This window comes from Seriola dumerili, unplaced genomic scaffold (assembly GCF_002260705.1).
Source record: "Seriola dumerili isolate Sdu_G_001 unplaced genomic scaffold, Sdu_1.0 BDQW01000149.1, whole genome shotgun sequence".
Taxonomy (NCBI): domain Eukaryota; kingdom Metazoa; phylum Chordata; class Actinopteri; order Carangiformes; family Carangidae; genus Seriola; species Seriola dumerili.
Genome location: NW_019174404.1, coordinates 20,143,918 through 20,159,522, shown reverse-complemented (window position 1 = coordinate 20,159,522; position 15,605 = coordinate 20,143,918). Strand labels below are relative to the sequence as shown.

The 15,605-nt window shown below is 39.4% G+C and overlaps 1 protein-coding gene across 1 annotated transcript; it reads left to right on the top strand.

The window, feature by feature from the left end:
- Positions 1-8,991: 8,991 nt before the first annotated feature.
- odc1 (ornithine decarboxylase 1) lies at positions 8,992-14,500 on the top strand. The gene is made up of 11 exons (XM_022750707.1): positions 8,992-9,108; positions 10,092-10,240; positions 10,494-10,628; positions 10,937-11,110; positions 11,233-11,405; positions 11,506-11,722; positions 11,819-11,902; positions 12,102-12,258; positions 12,370-12,485; positions 12,595-12,809; positions 12,940-14,500. Exons 3-11 carry the CDS (start codon positions 10,530-10,532, stop codon positions 13,076-13,078), a joined length of 1,374 nt encoding a protein of 457 aa, XP_022606428.1. The 5' UTR covers positions 8,992-9,108; positions 10,092-10,240; positions 10,494-10,529; the 3' UTR covers positions 13,079-14,500.
- Positions 14,501-15,605: the final 1,105 nt, after the last annotated feature.

Here is a 15,605-nt window from a genome sequence, read left to right as displayed (position 1 = left end):
ACTAAATGTATTTCCCCAAACAAACTATTTCTTTAATCTTGTACGTTAACTGGCATGATGACATCCTAACCCTGACACTTAACATACTTTCAAAACGAAATTCATTGCTTATGATTTCGTTCAGGTGTACACAACAAAGGGGAGACACACCATGGATTATAGTTAATAAAGAATATTTTTAGTGGACCAAATCAAATAATCACATGGGTTGTGCTAATTAGTAATGTGAACGATGTGTGGTGTACGTGATTGAAGGATGTGGGTGTTTGTAAGGTGCAAAACAAAAATAAGGATAAACTAAGATAACATAACCAAAGCTAAGACGCAGGGTTAATGTCCAGAGAGTTAGTCTGCAGCCAAGGGTAATGTCAGCACGCCACATAAAACAAAAATGAGTACTATGAGGAGATTAACAAACATGTCATTTTCTAGACTCAAGGACTGGTAAAGAGATGCTTTGAGCGAGCCAATCTGCAGTGTCTAAATCTTTGATATTTTAAATGTCCAACCCTGGGGCTGGAGGAACATGGCTGGCCTCAGAATGCAGGAAAGTGAGGCCTATGGTCAATATGATATGAAATATGACCGTTGAACCAAAGCACACATCAGGATGTGTTGGCCAAAATGGGCAACAAAGCTCATCACAAGTGTCCAAAGCAAAGTCAACGCCCTACCCACACAAAACTCCAGCTACCACTGGAATTAACATGTAGCATGACACCAAAGTTGTACACCCACAGGTTCTTCTAAACAAAAGGCTCACTAGCAAACCAAATTGCCCCAAGGCACGAAAACAGAGGGAACCCAGCTTCAACTATGCTCACACGAAACAAAGCATGAGCTGCCGTGCTTAAAAAACAATACCACGTTGAAACATGCAACAACAGATGAGGTAGACTGCTTCCTCACTGCACTGATTCTTGTGCCTCACTTACCTAACCAAATTGTGCTATAATGCCTAGACATCCTGAGGCGTACCAGGATCAAGTTCACATATTATCAGACAACAGGTATAGATTTACAATACCAGCCATTGAATGTTTAAAATCATAAACCTATAGACAAAGTTTGGGTCCAGGCTCTCCAACCCTATCTCACTGATTCCACTTTCTATTCAACTAGTTTCAGTCCTAGTCTAACCCTAACCCTTCCACTAGAGCTAAAAGGCAACCAGAAACTGGCAACCCGCTACAAACCTAGGGAAATGCTCCCAAGACATCGTCTTCACCCACATTCTCCACCACACTGAAGTGACAACGACAAACTGGTTGGTCTCCTGTTGAGAGTGACCACTTCAGCCTGCAAAGGGGAAGCTCGGCTTCTACAAAACCAAGGGTGTGCATGATAAAACAAACCAAAACTAGTTTAGAGACAAATGCTGCTCCCTTACAACATCCACCAAAAGATAACGTAACCAAACCCAGGATGTGGAGAGGAGCAGAGGGAGTGGTTCATCTGCAGCCAAAAGTTATGCAAACCTGAAAACACTGGGCACCTCAGGTGTTCCAGATACACCAATAAACTACCTGCAGAACAATCCAAACCCCAGGAGGAGCTCATCTGTCATCACACTAGGATGAACATGAAGCTTTTAACCCAAGTATTTGTTTAGAGATTTCTATCAGTAGAAAGTGTGTTACTGAGGCTAGATGACAAAGCTCCATCCTAGTTTACTCCTTCCTGTTGGGAAACCAGTGACACTGCCCCAGTGTAGAAGAAAACATCATTTAGCTGTGTCATCTGGTGTAGTTCTTTAGTCTGGGTTCCAGGCAAATCGCCCCTTTTTTCTCTCACAATGCTTTGACTTCACCATGACAACTGGCAATCAGGCCACAGGAAGTGGGTCAACCAAAGCTGTCACAAAGAATAAAGAAACATACTGAATATCCACAGAAAATCCAGAGATGCGCTATAATATTCTGTAAGCCTCGTAACCCAAACCATTACGTAGACCCACAGATTTCTGTCTTGCAGAATTTCTCAAGCAGCAGTCATGTTTTTACTTGAAATGATCAAACAGCTTGGTCGCAGTAGGACATTAGGATAGAGCGCAATACAGAATCAGTGTGTTTCAGATTGAATTGTAAACACAGAAGAAGTGAAAACCAAGCATCCTTTAATGTGACTGAATCAAAGCATGCAGTATCTGATGAAGGTTTGTGGTTCCATCATAGAGTCACTCCCTGTTTCCTCAGATCAAAATTTGTGAGCAAGTGTGTCGATTACTCTGGATAATCCACAGTAGGCACTGTCAACAGGTTTTGTAGGGACTAATAACATAAACTATCATAATTATAAGTAACTGGAGAGAAAACTTAACATCATAAACCCTTTAAATATAAAAACAACTTGTACTTTTTACCCAGAAAAACAGCAGCTCCTCCATTTACTCGGATTTATTATTACATTATTAAATTGGCTGCGACATTGACAGCCAACATGTCTGCTATGTATATGCTTTTGGACTCCACTGTATGTACATGACTTGTCTTTTTTCCTTCATTCACATATTCACACATTTGAGCCTCACTTGAATATGCAAATATGAAGAAACAATAATGTGTATTTAAACCTCATATACATATTGTAAAAGTTTGAAGATAGATAGCCTGCAGAAGTGTCTCTTGTAAACTTATGAGTGTATATTGACATGAGAATCCTTGAAAACACAAACCTTATTTGAGCTCAAATGTACAGTGTTTGCTCAAAGGATAGAAGGATACCTTTTCAAACTGACTTGGCTGACTGAGCTTGACTCACTTGTACACTCAATTTGACTCACTTATGTAAGTATCGGCATAGCCCTTGATCTCCATGTATCTGCATAGTGTAAATAATGTAGATGTAGATAATGTAACTTCCTTTTAAAAGTCGTTGCCACCTTAAATAAGGTATAAAATATGTTGCTAGTCATGTAAGATACATACCATGCTACCACAATGTCATGGTTTGACTTAGGAGTTTTGCAGTATATCATTCCCTTATAAAGGCAAAAATGGCACAGAGTTAAGATCACACAACAGCATGTCAGTGGGGATAATGATACCACAGTGCTACACTACATACCATAAGTTTCTGGAAAAATTCTCAAATAAACTTCTGTCCAATTCTTTGTGATACTTTACAACCAAATACCTGCAGCTGTACTCTGTGTATGTGCTAATAAGTAAATGTTAACACGCTAAACTAAGATGGTGAACTTTAGCATGTTAGCATCGCCATTGCCAGCTTGTTAATATGCCGGCATTAGCATTTAACTTGCTAGCCGTGCTAAATACAGCCTTAAGAGCACAGCTGTACTAGTGCTAGCATGGCTGTAAAATCTTGTTTTAAATGTAGCTTTAAATGCTGTGAGCAACAGAAGTAAAATTCCATTCACCTCCATTGTATTGGGTTGGCAGCAGAAATCTCTCAAATTTTAAAATCTGGATCATTAAAGCCAAAACTGTCTACATGGCTAGAGGAAAGTGAGAAAACACATTTTAGCCCATAGTCGCTTTGATATGCAAGTATGAAGAAACAACAGTGTGTATTTGAACCTCATATACATATTGTGGAAGTTTGAAGATACATAGCCTGCAGAGATGTCTCTTGTAAACTTATTTGTGAGTATTGACGTAAGAGTCCGTAAAAATACAAAAATCTTATTTGAGCTCAAACATGCAGCGTTCGCCTAAAAGAGACTGCAGTGTGAAATCTGAATGGGCTTGGTGGTCAAACTTGTTCAGTTCTTGACTGGGCCCTCAGGGTGCAACGTCTTTAACTAGTCTATTTGATTAGTTCTGTTACCTGATCTTTAACTTCATTTTGTGTTATTATTATTTTCAAAATTAAACTGTTTAACTCACAAGCTTGACTCACTCAGTGTGTGCATCTGCACAGTCTTTAATTTTCATGTATCTGCGTAGTGTAAAGTAGTAGTAGTAGTCTGTTCCTGCCTGTTTTGCCTACTTTAAAAGATAAAGGCAAAGATGACATGGAGTTAAGCTCATACTACAGCATGTCAGTGGAGATAATGATGCCATGGTGCTACACCATTAGTTAGGTTTATTTTGGATCTTTATAGGAATATCAATTAACTCCACTCTGTTCCTTGCTCTCTGAGTGTCTGAGCTGGAGCCACTCTGCCACATCGCTTGTCCATCTTCCCCCATTAAGACGGAGGCTTCACAGTATCAAATGCACAGCGTCTCAGCTGCGAAATATATATCCCTCAGTGATCATCAAGCACTTGAACTTTGATTAGGTCAACCATTGCCAACTTTGCCGTGACTTTGCATGTGTCCATAGGAGGTCTAAGATATATGCAATGGTTTGCTCTTTTGCCTCTCCTCCTTTCATCTTAAATTTAGTAGAGCAAATAATACTGTGTTAATGGTACAACCATGACACCTAAAATGTGAAGCACTGAGCCTTGTCTTCATCCTTTCTTCTTCAAAAGGATCAAAGCAGTGAAATGTGCTGATGCAGCCTGTCCTGCTTCAAGCCAATCCAGGAGAGCACAAAAGATGTTCAGTGAAAATATGATCACCCTTTTTTTTTTGCCTTTTTTTTCTTTTTCTTTTTTTTTTTTTTTTTTGCCTTGGTCTCCACACTCCCAAGCGGACTAACTCTGGGCAACTCAACCTTGAAAGAAGAAGAAATGATGAGTCAGCAGAGAGCCAGATTAAACAAACTCTCCTCTCATATCACTCCAGGGACTGAGCTGACAAGTGGGGCAGCTACACGCTGCAAGTGCTAATTTCATTATAATGACCTTTTGATAACATTTAGACTGTAATTAGGCTTAATTGAAATAATTTATTTTAATAATATATAGTATTTACATGCAAATTTCATAATATTTGAGCATTTTTCTTATATTCAGGAATATAATTCATAATGGGTAAATGTTCCTCTGTTGCCATCTGTTTTTATTCATTTTTAAATGTAAAGCTGCATGTTTTGTATGAAAGGTACTATACAGATAAAGTGTATTATTATTATTATTATTATTATTATAACTATCATTATTTATTTGTTTGTTTGTTTATTTATTTTTATTATGTGTATTTAACTTCCTAGCAACAATATGCAAGTTGTCATATTATGCAGCTGCTGCAGGTTGTTTGCCTGGGCTTGGGGCTGTTTGGTTATATTGTGTACTGACTACAGAGACACAGTCAGCAGGGACAGAGCCTCCAAGGCTTTGAACAATTTGTAATAAGCCCCCTATAAAATTTATTGGTTGTTGCATCACCTTGTTTTGTTTTCAGACTGTGCTGTATAATGAGAAATTAGCTTAAAATAACTAGAATATAAACCTTGGAATCTGTTTTTAGTGTTCAGGGGTCTTAGTATTTTTTCTTAGTGAAAGCTAAGAAAACTAATTCTGTTGTGGTATATTGTATTACACCACAGTAGAACTGTACTACAAATTCAACATAGTTAACTTTGTTTCCACTGGGGACAATAGGTTTTTAAAGAGGACATAACACATTCTTCCTCATCCAAATTGAGAGTTAATAAATAATTAATAAATGATCATTATCCTATAATTGCCACTTGCAGCACAGTTGCTGCTGTTCAACAATGACTAACTTTAAAAAAAGACAGAAGGAAAGGAAGAGTGTTGACTTTATTGGTGGTGGTGAGCCATTTATACATTCCAGCACTGTGCAGTAAAAAAGGGGAAAGTTCAAAGAGTGCCCTTTAAAAATAAATGCAATTTCTGTATGTGTGTGGTACAGAGGGTGAGGACATGCATCTAAAAATAGATTACCCAGACAAGATGTCAAGAAGGCAGGATTAGAGTGGCATCAGTCCTGTGAATGAATGGACGAGTCCCGTCAACAGAGACCCACAAGACCTAACGTTCAATTAACTTTTTTTTTTTTAAGGTATTGTGGTAACATGTCAGACACTGCAGCGGGACCAAAATTACAAGCCACCCATTGTCTGTGTAATTTGATGAAAATACTGATCTTGACATTTCCTCTTTCCTTGGCTTTTCTGTCACAGTAAGTAGTCTCTCTTGTTTGATGTGTTGCATCTCCCTCTCCTTTCATGCCAACCTGCACTGACGTAATGAAACCGACATCAGGTTTGTACCTAAATTCGGGGCTTGAAATACAATTCACAACAATCCACTTGCCTTTAGTGGTTCAGTGGCTGTGCAGTACCATGGTTTTAATTCTACCCAGCTGTCTGTGTGGAGTCTGTGGCGTCGTCAGAGTTTTAAGTTGATTAAGCTATCTGTGTGTCAACATGCTGCTGGTTGGGTGGGTGGGGGTTTCCCCCGTCAAAGTCACCCTGTCTAATATGAAATGATAAGAGAATTATAGTCAAAAGAGTGAAGAAACACCTCAGGTGCCATCTGCTCAAGACCATGCAAAGAAATACTAGGATTTCCGGTCTCATAAATAGCTGTCTGGGCCAGTCAAAAATGCTGAGGCATATTGAGGTCAAGCCTTAACCTCTTATGAAGACTAAACACTTGCAATCCTCCACTGCTGACCCCTCAGACGCATGGCTGTTTGAATAAATGAGTCGGTGGAAATGAGTGAATGAATCAGCAGCTGTTGTTGACAACAGGTTTATGCAGACTAATTTCATGTGTAACTGTGTGTCGGTTATTATGTAACAACTTGGCACCTTTTACAGGCAGTATTTCCTGTCATGTGATTAAGTGCAAATGAAACACTAGTCATAGCTCAGTAAATGGAACCATTCAAAACACGATGTCTCACCAAAACACTGCATGATGCAGAGTAAATGCAGAGTAAATGTGTGTAGAAGAATTTCACTTGAGTGATTTTATTTGTTCCAAACATCAACTTTCTTCTTCTTGGTACAAATAAAGAAGCCTACAGTCTACACCACTCTCTTGGTTTTCTACATTTGCTTATTATCACAAGATATGTTATGCAAACTGAGCTGGATAGTTACTGTGGCATTTCATTGTGCAAATGTGAGTTAACAAAGAAGTGAAGGGAAATACAAACACACAGTCACCAAGTCCCATACACTGCACTGTATGTTGTGGGTGGCCACTAACAATCATCATCCTTTGTGAACCCTTGTAGATGTGGGGGTGAGGCCACAATGGTCCACAGTAATGATAACAGAAGTCAACACAGAACAAGAGATAGACATTACAAGAGGAGGACAAGGAGAGGGGTGAAGGAGATGGTAGGAACGCAGACATTTAGAGACAAAAACAGAAACAGAAGGAAATGACTGGAGTGAAGAGAAACAGTCTATTTGGTTTGCTAATACATTTTAAGGGTTTTGTGATCTTGTGATGTTGAACTTTGAAAACGAATTAGTCCCCCAAGTGTGAGCCCACATCCTGCCTGAGAGGCATGGGGTTTGCATAAGGAGGGGAGGCCTGCTCAAGTTCAGATTCAGGGCAGGAAAAAAGTAATGTATAAAAACGATTGCAGATTGTGTCATCATACAAGCTTGCCACTTAACCCCATTTTAACTTTTTGATCAATTCAGAAAGGGCGGTGCTTTTTTTGTTTTTGATAATTAAACTGCTTGGAAAACATGACTTCATTCACCAACTCTGCAAAAGATCTGAATGGAAACCCTGTTGTGCACCGAGTAGAATGCCATGTTGATTGTGGCCTCAAGACCTGGAAAAGATATTAAGTTAAGCCCACAGATATGTGGTCCTCATGAAGCCCTAAAGTTTCCTGTTAGTATCCTGGAACTGATGGCTGTGCAACATTTCCACATGTACTATTGGGTCACATTGACCAAATTCTTCATTTTCCTCCATTCGGTAATGTCTGCTTGCAAACCAAATGTCTATGAAAGCAACATTTGGGCTGATTAGACTGTGCAGTAAAGAAAGAAAGCATTTTACTGTTTAGAAGTACTAGCACCATGAGAGACAACTTTTAAATCCTGCACACTATATTCACCATTTGGAGAAATATAGATCTAAAAAATGTGCCCCTTGAGAAATCATCATGAGTGCATTCATTGTATATCTACATCTACAGAACTGGGCATTGCAGAGCTGTTGCGACATATGTGCCTGTGTTGATACCTTGCCATTTTGACTCATCTTGTGATCTCCTTTAATCCCATCAGGCAGGTCAAGAACTCAGAGTGAGACTGAGAAGGCTGCTGTCGAGCCAGGTCACACCACTGAGCCAGTGCAGGGAGCAGCAGACTGGTGCAGTCTGCCAGTGTGAGTGAGCATCCCTGGGATTAACACACATGCAGTGCAGGTTTCTTCTATCACAGCTGGCCATGCTAATCCTGCACCTGCAATCATCGTCATCATCATGAAGTCACATATAAGCATGAAATATGCTTGTGAGGGCTGCCAGTATAATGATTTGTTCTATTTTCTTGATTGATCACTTTTGTCTATAAAATTAAAATGTCCATTTTAACTTCTCAGAGCACAATGTGATTTTTTCAGACTGATTGTTTAATCTGAACAGTGCAAAACCAAGAAAAAGAAGATATATTCAATTCACTTTGAAATGTGACAAAGAAAAGCATCAAATCCTCAGATTTGATAACCAGGTAATTGTTAGGAATCTGGTTGCAGTCAAACATATAGTCAAAGATACTGCCTTTTTTAACATAAAAAAAAAAGAAATACCTGAAAAACCTGGTGAAACAAACAATGCAGGTCAAGTTTTTTTTTTTTTACATAAAAAGCTGAAAACTGTGCCAAGAAAAATCCAGTGAGTACTTATGGGCCCTGTCTGACTTGAGTTTACCACAGTGTCCTTAAGCTTAACGTTTACATTGATAGAAGGCCTGTTTCAATTCACAGTTACCTTTAGTAATCTAGTGTGTGGTAGTTGTCTTGTGGTCCCTGTCTGTCTGTCTGTCTGTCTTTCCCACCATGTGGATGAGGTGACAAGCTTAAACCGGTTCATACGTGGATGAGAGGCCGGTTTCAGCTGGCTGCGTTGCCTTAGTAACGAGCTCTCTATAAATACTGAGGGGACTCATCACTAGCCTCCACTCCAGTTTCAGAACTGCTCGAGAAGCTACACCTCCTGCAGCGGGCTTCTTTGTGAAGGGGAACTGCTGTATTCTTTTTTTCATCCCAGCTTTCGGGTCTCATGGACAAACTCTTTGTAAATGCTTTTTAAGGTATGTGCGGACTTTTCGATGTCATTGTACCAAGAACGTCACATTTGAGCTTAAATGCTTTTCAGTTTTACATTAGCATACGTTAGCTGGCAGGTTGGTTCAGTTATGGCGGTTTGAAAAGAACAATGAAAAGCATTTGTTGGGGCAGAGTATTCGTGATATTTCACAGTAACCGTAACGTCAATATATTGAAAAATTGAATCGAGTGTTACCTAACATTAGGACGTGGCCGGTGTGGCAGACGGCTGGTTAACAGTTATCTTATCTGTGTTAGCTAACCTTGGTAGCTAACCGGCATAACGTAAGCCTGATATGGCAGCTTTTTAAGCCAAATGACTTCGATGTGTTGACGTTACGCTGAACACATTTTTGATTTGCTTCTGTTAACTTGTATAAACCACATTAGCGGTAACTTTCAATGCTAAACCACCTCATGGCATGAAGAAGCGGAACCGGCATATTAACGTCAGCGTAATTTGTTAGCCACTGATTGGTCCATCTTCGTGCTCGTTTTTTTTAACTTGAAGGCGGATCTTTTGCTAATTGGATTAAATCTTGAGTGGGCGGGGCTTAAGCATTTGGTTTTTTTCAATTACTTTTTTTTTTTTTTTTTTTTTTTTTTTTTTTTTTTTTTTGCATATGGTGTCAAGTTGTCATGAGACAGTTATAAAATGGAGCGCAGTTAAAGACTGGAGAACTACGGGTTTATTGATCACTAACGTGTATGTCTTGGCACGCCTGAAGTCTCGTCGATTATTATGGGTTTTAATTGAATAATCCGTAACTTTGTTTTAAATTTATAAATATAAAATCCTGAAATAGACTAAATGCATATTGGAATTTGTACTGTTTAATCATGATCCTTAAACTCACTAAAGTAGGGTCCTTAAATAGTTATGTGACTACTTTCCTGATCCTGCTTTTTTCCCCCCCAAAGGAAATTCAGTTTTTATGTTAATTCTGTCAACTCCTTTTGTTAACAGAATCATAACTCTAGGAAATCGCACACTGGCTACTCAGCAGGCCCTGGCCTTGAGTCTTATTTGAAGGGGTTTAACTTCACTGGTGAACCACCTTGGCTTCTCTGCACCTGAGTAACAGCAACACTAAATTCCATCTCTTTTGTATCCAGGTAAGTGTATCAATGTCTTTTGTTTGCAGCTTGATTCAATATTGCATTGACATCTTACACTCCTGATATTGTCAAAATTTTTTATTTATTCAAGGACAGTGTTTGAAAATGACTCACTTTTGGAGTGATTGAGACTTTTCCATGAGTGGCGAATAAAATAGACTTTAGTAATTAAGGACACAAAATACAGTGTTCTCAAAGCTGAATGTAATCTCAATATCACACCCTCGCCTTTCCCTCCCCTGTCTTACAGTTTACTAGTGACTAATCAAAAGGACTCCTTGTGACCATGAACACTGCCACTCCCACCGAGTTTGAATTCTCTTTCCTGGAGGAGGGTTTCTCTGCCCGGGATATTGTTGAGCAGAAGATCAACGAGTCTATGACGGCAAGTGTCCTCTGTTGGCATTGTTTAGGGGGGGGACACTGATGGCCCCATTTGTTAGTTGACGAATGTCAACAGGTTGCAACTCAAAGATTTCACTGAAATTGTATTTGTACTGTCTGATTTTTTTATTTTAGATGTTTTAATTCTTTATTAACTCTTAAATCAAATGATGCAAATGATTGCTGCTATTCTAATATTAAAAACATAATGTAGTTTAAGTCTATGATCTATTGGTTTATTGAAATATTATGTTTGTTACAGGACTGCTCTCATTTAATGCATTTGTCATTTCATCTCCTCCATTACAGGATGACAGGGATGCCTTCTACGTCTGTGACTTGGGAGATGTGGTTAAGAAACATCTGCGATGGATGAGGGCCCTGCCTCGTGTGACTCCTTTCTATGCTGTCAAATGCAATGACAGCCGGGCCATAGTTATGACACTGGCATCTCTTGGAAGCGGTTTTGACTGCGCGAGCAAGGTGTGTGTTGGGAAAAACTCCAAAGCACTTCATGTTGTCAGAATACAAACCTCTCTTGATGGCTATCTGAAATTGCTTTGGTAGCCTGTGTTTTTAAATTGGTACTTATTGTCCCCTCCTAGACGGAGATTCAGCTGGTTCAGTCTCTGGGAGTGGATCCAAGCAGAATCATCTATGCAAACCCCTGCAAGCAAGTTTCTCAGATCAAGTATGCGTCTGCCCATGGGATCCAGATGATGACCTTTGATAGTGAGGTGGAACTCATGAAAGTGGCCCGCTGTCATGCCAATGCCAAGTAAGACTCTTAATCAATCATTATATAAAGGCTTAGGTGGTGTCTTATCAATCTGCCGCCTTTTGTCTTTTCACTAACTTTGTTTCTGTTTTGTGCCCAGACTAGTTCTGCGTATTGCCACGGATGACTCAAAAGCGATGTGTCGCCTGAGTGTGAAGTTTGGAGCCCCACTCAAAGCTTGTCGAGGTCTTCTGGAGCGGGCTAAAGAACTGGGGCTGGATGTGATTGGCGTCAGCTTCCATGTTGGCAGTGGCTGCACTGATGCCAACACCTATGCACAGGCTATCGCTGATGCCCGCTGTGTTTTTCATATGGGGGTGAGTGTGGCTGAAATATGTATAAACAACTGATTTATGAAGGTATTTATCCAGCAAAGTAAACAAAGACTCAAGACTTAATTTTGTGTCCTCTAGGATGAGCTTGGCTTCAACATGGATCTCTTGGACATTGGTGGTGGTTTCCCTGGTTCAGACAATACTGAACTCAAATTTGAAGAGGTAAGATACTGCTTCCTTTTTGTTTTTCATTATAAATTTAGATGGTGTATCACAGACTAAACACTTTATTCATGTGTTTGGACTCTTAGTTAAATAAAACAAGGCAGTACAGCCATCATGCAGCAGAGCATCACTAATACTAGAACAAGACAAGTGCTTTCACAGTCTGATTTACATGTGGTCACTTTCTGTCCTCTAGATCACAGCTGTACTCAACCCAGCCCTGGACAAGTATTTCCCTGCTGACTCTGGTGTTAAGATCATTGCTGAGCCAGGACGTTTTTACGTGGCTTCTGCTTTCACACTGGTTGTCAACATCATTGCCAAGAAGGTCATCATGGATGAGGACTCTGACGGTAACAGCCTTGATATAGAAAAATGATCATGGTTTACTAAGAGTTTATTCTGAAAGCAGATTTGTAACTTTTCTCAGCAGTAAAATTAATTCTGTATGCTTTTCTTCACAGAGGAAGATGAAGGGACCACTGACAGGACTCTGATGTACTACGTCAATGATGGAGTGTATGGATCTTTCAACTGTATACTCTTTGACCATGCTCACTGCTTGCCAATACTGCATAAGGTAATTGAAAATAAAGGATTGAAATGTCAACAAAAGTTCTTCATCATACATATGAAAGGTTGTGCTGTGGTAAACATCTTTTCTCTTTTTCTCCTTTTATTACTAATAGAAACCAAAGCCAGATGAGGCCATGTACCCCTGCAGTATCTGGGGCCCAACTTGTGATGGCCTCGATCGCATTGTTGAGCAGTGTAACCTGCCCGACCTGCAGGTGGGCGACTGGCTGGTCTTTGAGAACATGGGTGCCTACACTATGGCTGCCTCCTCCACCTTCAATGGCTTCCAAAGACCTGACCTTCACTATGTCATGTCCCGCCCTGCTTGGTAAGTGATGTCACAGGAGCTGAAAGTGGTAGCTAATACTGGTTGTTGTCTCACAAGCAACATTTTGCAGGTTTAAGTGTATCTTGTGTTCCTAGAGAATCTAAACTTATCTGCATTCTTTCTCTTCTAGGCAACAAGTGCAGCAGATTCGTTCCCAGGGCATGCCAGCTCCTGCAGAGGAGTCTGGCCCATTCGAGGTGTCTGCCTGCTGTGGCCAAGAGAGCAGCTTGGAGATGCCCACCAAGCCTTGCCAGACCCGTGTGGTTTAAACACAGCAATGTTCTCCAGATCTATCATCCTTCTTTATTAAATTTTGGCGAAGGTTTCTTTTTGGATTTTTTTTTTTTTCTCCTTTCCCCTTCTCCTCAAATGTACGTGAATTTTCCCAGGCCAGTTACTTGACAGGGGAATGAGAGGGACATGTTGTTGCACAATTTCTGTTCTGTATGGAAGCTGGGGATCAACCCACAATGAAATGAGGCTGAATCACACTCTGAGTGTCTCTATGGGTTCTGGGCAGAGTGTTACAGGGCAACTCTGTACTTGAATTTGTTTGTGCAGTCTTCTTGCCCTACCCTGGGGCAATGACTGCAAGAACTGGAGTACTGTAGTTCATGAAGAACCTATTTGCTTAGTTGGAATAGTGTAGGGGAAATGAACAGTTGCTTTTCACAATAAATTGCAAAACTACTTTGCTGAAGGTTTCCCTTCACCACAGGACTCACAACACTTGAAACTGTAGCAGTAGTCTGGGAGGTGAAGGGTTACTCATGCTATTAATTTAATAATATAAAAAAAGAATAATAGCAGATTGCTTACAGCTTAGGCAGTAACCAGTGCTGTTTGACATGTAAAATGTAAGGGGGGTTGGTGATTTAACTGCTGACCCTTCAAAGCCCTGTTAACAGCTGAAGTCACATCCCTAGCTAGTAACTCGCAAAGAGGTGGTTGGAGGGGTGATTTAATTCCTCAAAAAAGGCTGCTATGTTAATATTTATCTTTTCCATGATCTCCACTTCTGTACAGAACCCCTCAAGTGTTAATCCTAAAGATGTTAACATATCAAGGAATGCTATATTTATTCTTTTGTTTTTTTTTTTTCATTTTTTTCATATGATAGCTATTCGGTGTGTTATGTTCTGTAAATGCTTCTCTGCTGCTTATGGCCAGAGCTACTTTTTCCCCATGCAAAATCTGAATATGTATACTCAAAGGAAATACCATAAGCATTACTCTGTATGCCAAAACACTATAAAGTGTGACTGTGTGCCGATATGGCTGCAGCAGTTGAAACAACTTTTTTGAAAGCAATGTCCATGCATTTACTAAACAGACATTTCAGCTACCAGCCATATAATCTTCACATTTGTCCATGTCACCAGACACTGCAGGTGCCACCAAAAACAAATCTTCAAGATTAACACTTAGAACACAGGGACTCAAAAAGCAGACTGCACCCCTTCTCTTCTCCTCCTTATCTTGTTGTCTTTCTATGTTTTTTTTGTTTTTTTTTAACTTGTATAAGGCAAGAAATCTGTTCATGGTATTAATTAGAAGCAGTGTATAACCATACCATTTGAAATTGACTCGAAAGAGATGGGATTGCTAATTCATAATGCTTTCCTATGGAAACTTTTTGAAGTTTTGTATTTTTTTAATAAATTAAACTTTAGGTGCAGAGCCGAAATATGGATGTTGTGTGTTTTGTACAAATGGGCCATATGCATATTAACAATCACTGTAGCGCTTACACAGGAGCTATGGATGATTCACAGGATGTTTCAAGAGCTCCATCTAGTGGTGAAAGCAGGGAATGACATTCTCAACTTTGCATATCCACAGTTGAGTAGACTCCAAGATCAACAGCTGTGACATTAATGAATGTTCCTGCTTTTCACTGTCATCTACCTCCCACTCACAACTGTGCTTCAGACACACACGAAGCAATTGATTTTGCATGTCCTTGTAGAATCAAGACAAAAAAGGTTTTACAAATGCTTGTATGTTCCTGGAATATAATATGCTATACTTCAATTCAATTCCTACCTTTTATAGATATTACACGAAGCAACAACTGGATTGTAAAGCATGTCTAATCTTAAAGATAACCTATCAGCTTTGTTCCAGAGAGTCACTTCATCTACAGAAAAGTTGTCAGAACAATTTCGCAACCAAGTTTCAATGAAATCTGTTGCCTGTTCACCATAAGGATAAAGGGGATATATTTTGTGTGTTTGGGATTTGGGTAATATTGACTATTTTTAAAGGGGAGTTGGTTACCCTGTAGTGAAAATATGATGTATTTATTGTATTGATTATCTATAATCGGTAATATTACATCTATATTGGTAGTATTAGCACAGTGGAGAGGAACTGTTCCTTTCCACTGTGCTAATACTACCGATATGGATGTAATATTACCGATGAAATTATTGACTCTTGTTTTGTATTTTAATGCACAACTTTGTATGACTTCATATTTCTTTCCACTACTTGTTATATAGTTTGAGTTAATTCAGTCAGCAATTATGTTTGTTCTTTGACTGTATTATTACAAATGACAACCTATAAGTCAAACTGGTATTTTGTTATTGTGATTTATTATGTTGAAACACACAAGAATCCATTTTAAGGATACATCTTAGTAATCACAGCTCTGCATGAGATCACACAGAGGTCGCCTGGACTGTTCTACAATAAATACGTTTATAAACCCTGAAAAAGTGTACCAGGTTAGATAGACATTTCGCTGCTGGAGACAGCTCTTTGTGTTTGTGCATTGTCCATACAGTGAAC

Coding starts and splice junctions, on each gene's coding strand:
- odc1 (XM_022750707.1), top strand. CDS start 10,530: ATGAACACTGCCACTCCCACCGAGTTTGAATTCTCTTTCCTGGAGGAG. Junction 11,406..11,505: donor CGCTGTCATGCCAATGCCAA/GTAAGACTCTTA, acceptor TTTTGTGCCCAG/ACTAGTTCTGCGTATTGCCA. Junction 12,486..12,594: donor GCTTGCCAATACTGCATAAG/GTAATTGAAAAT, acceptor TATTACTAATAG/AAACCAAAGCCAGATGAGGC.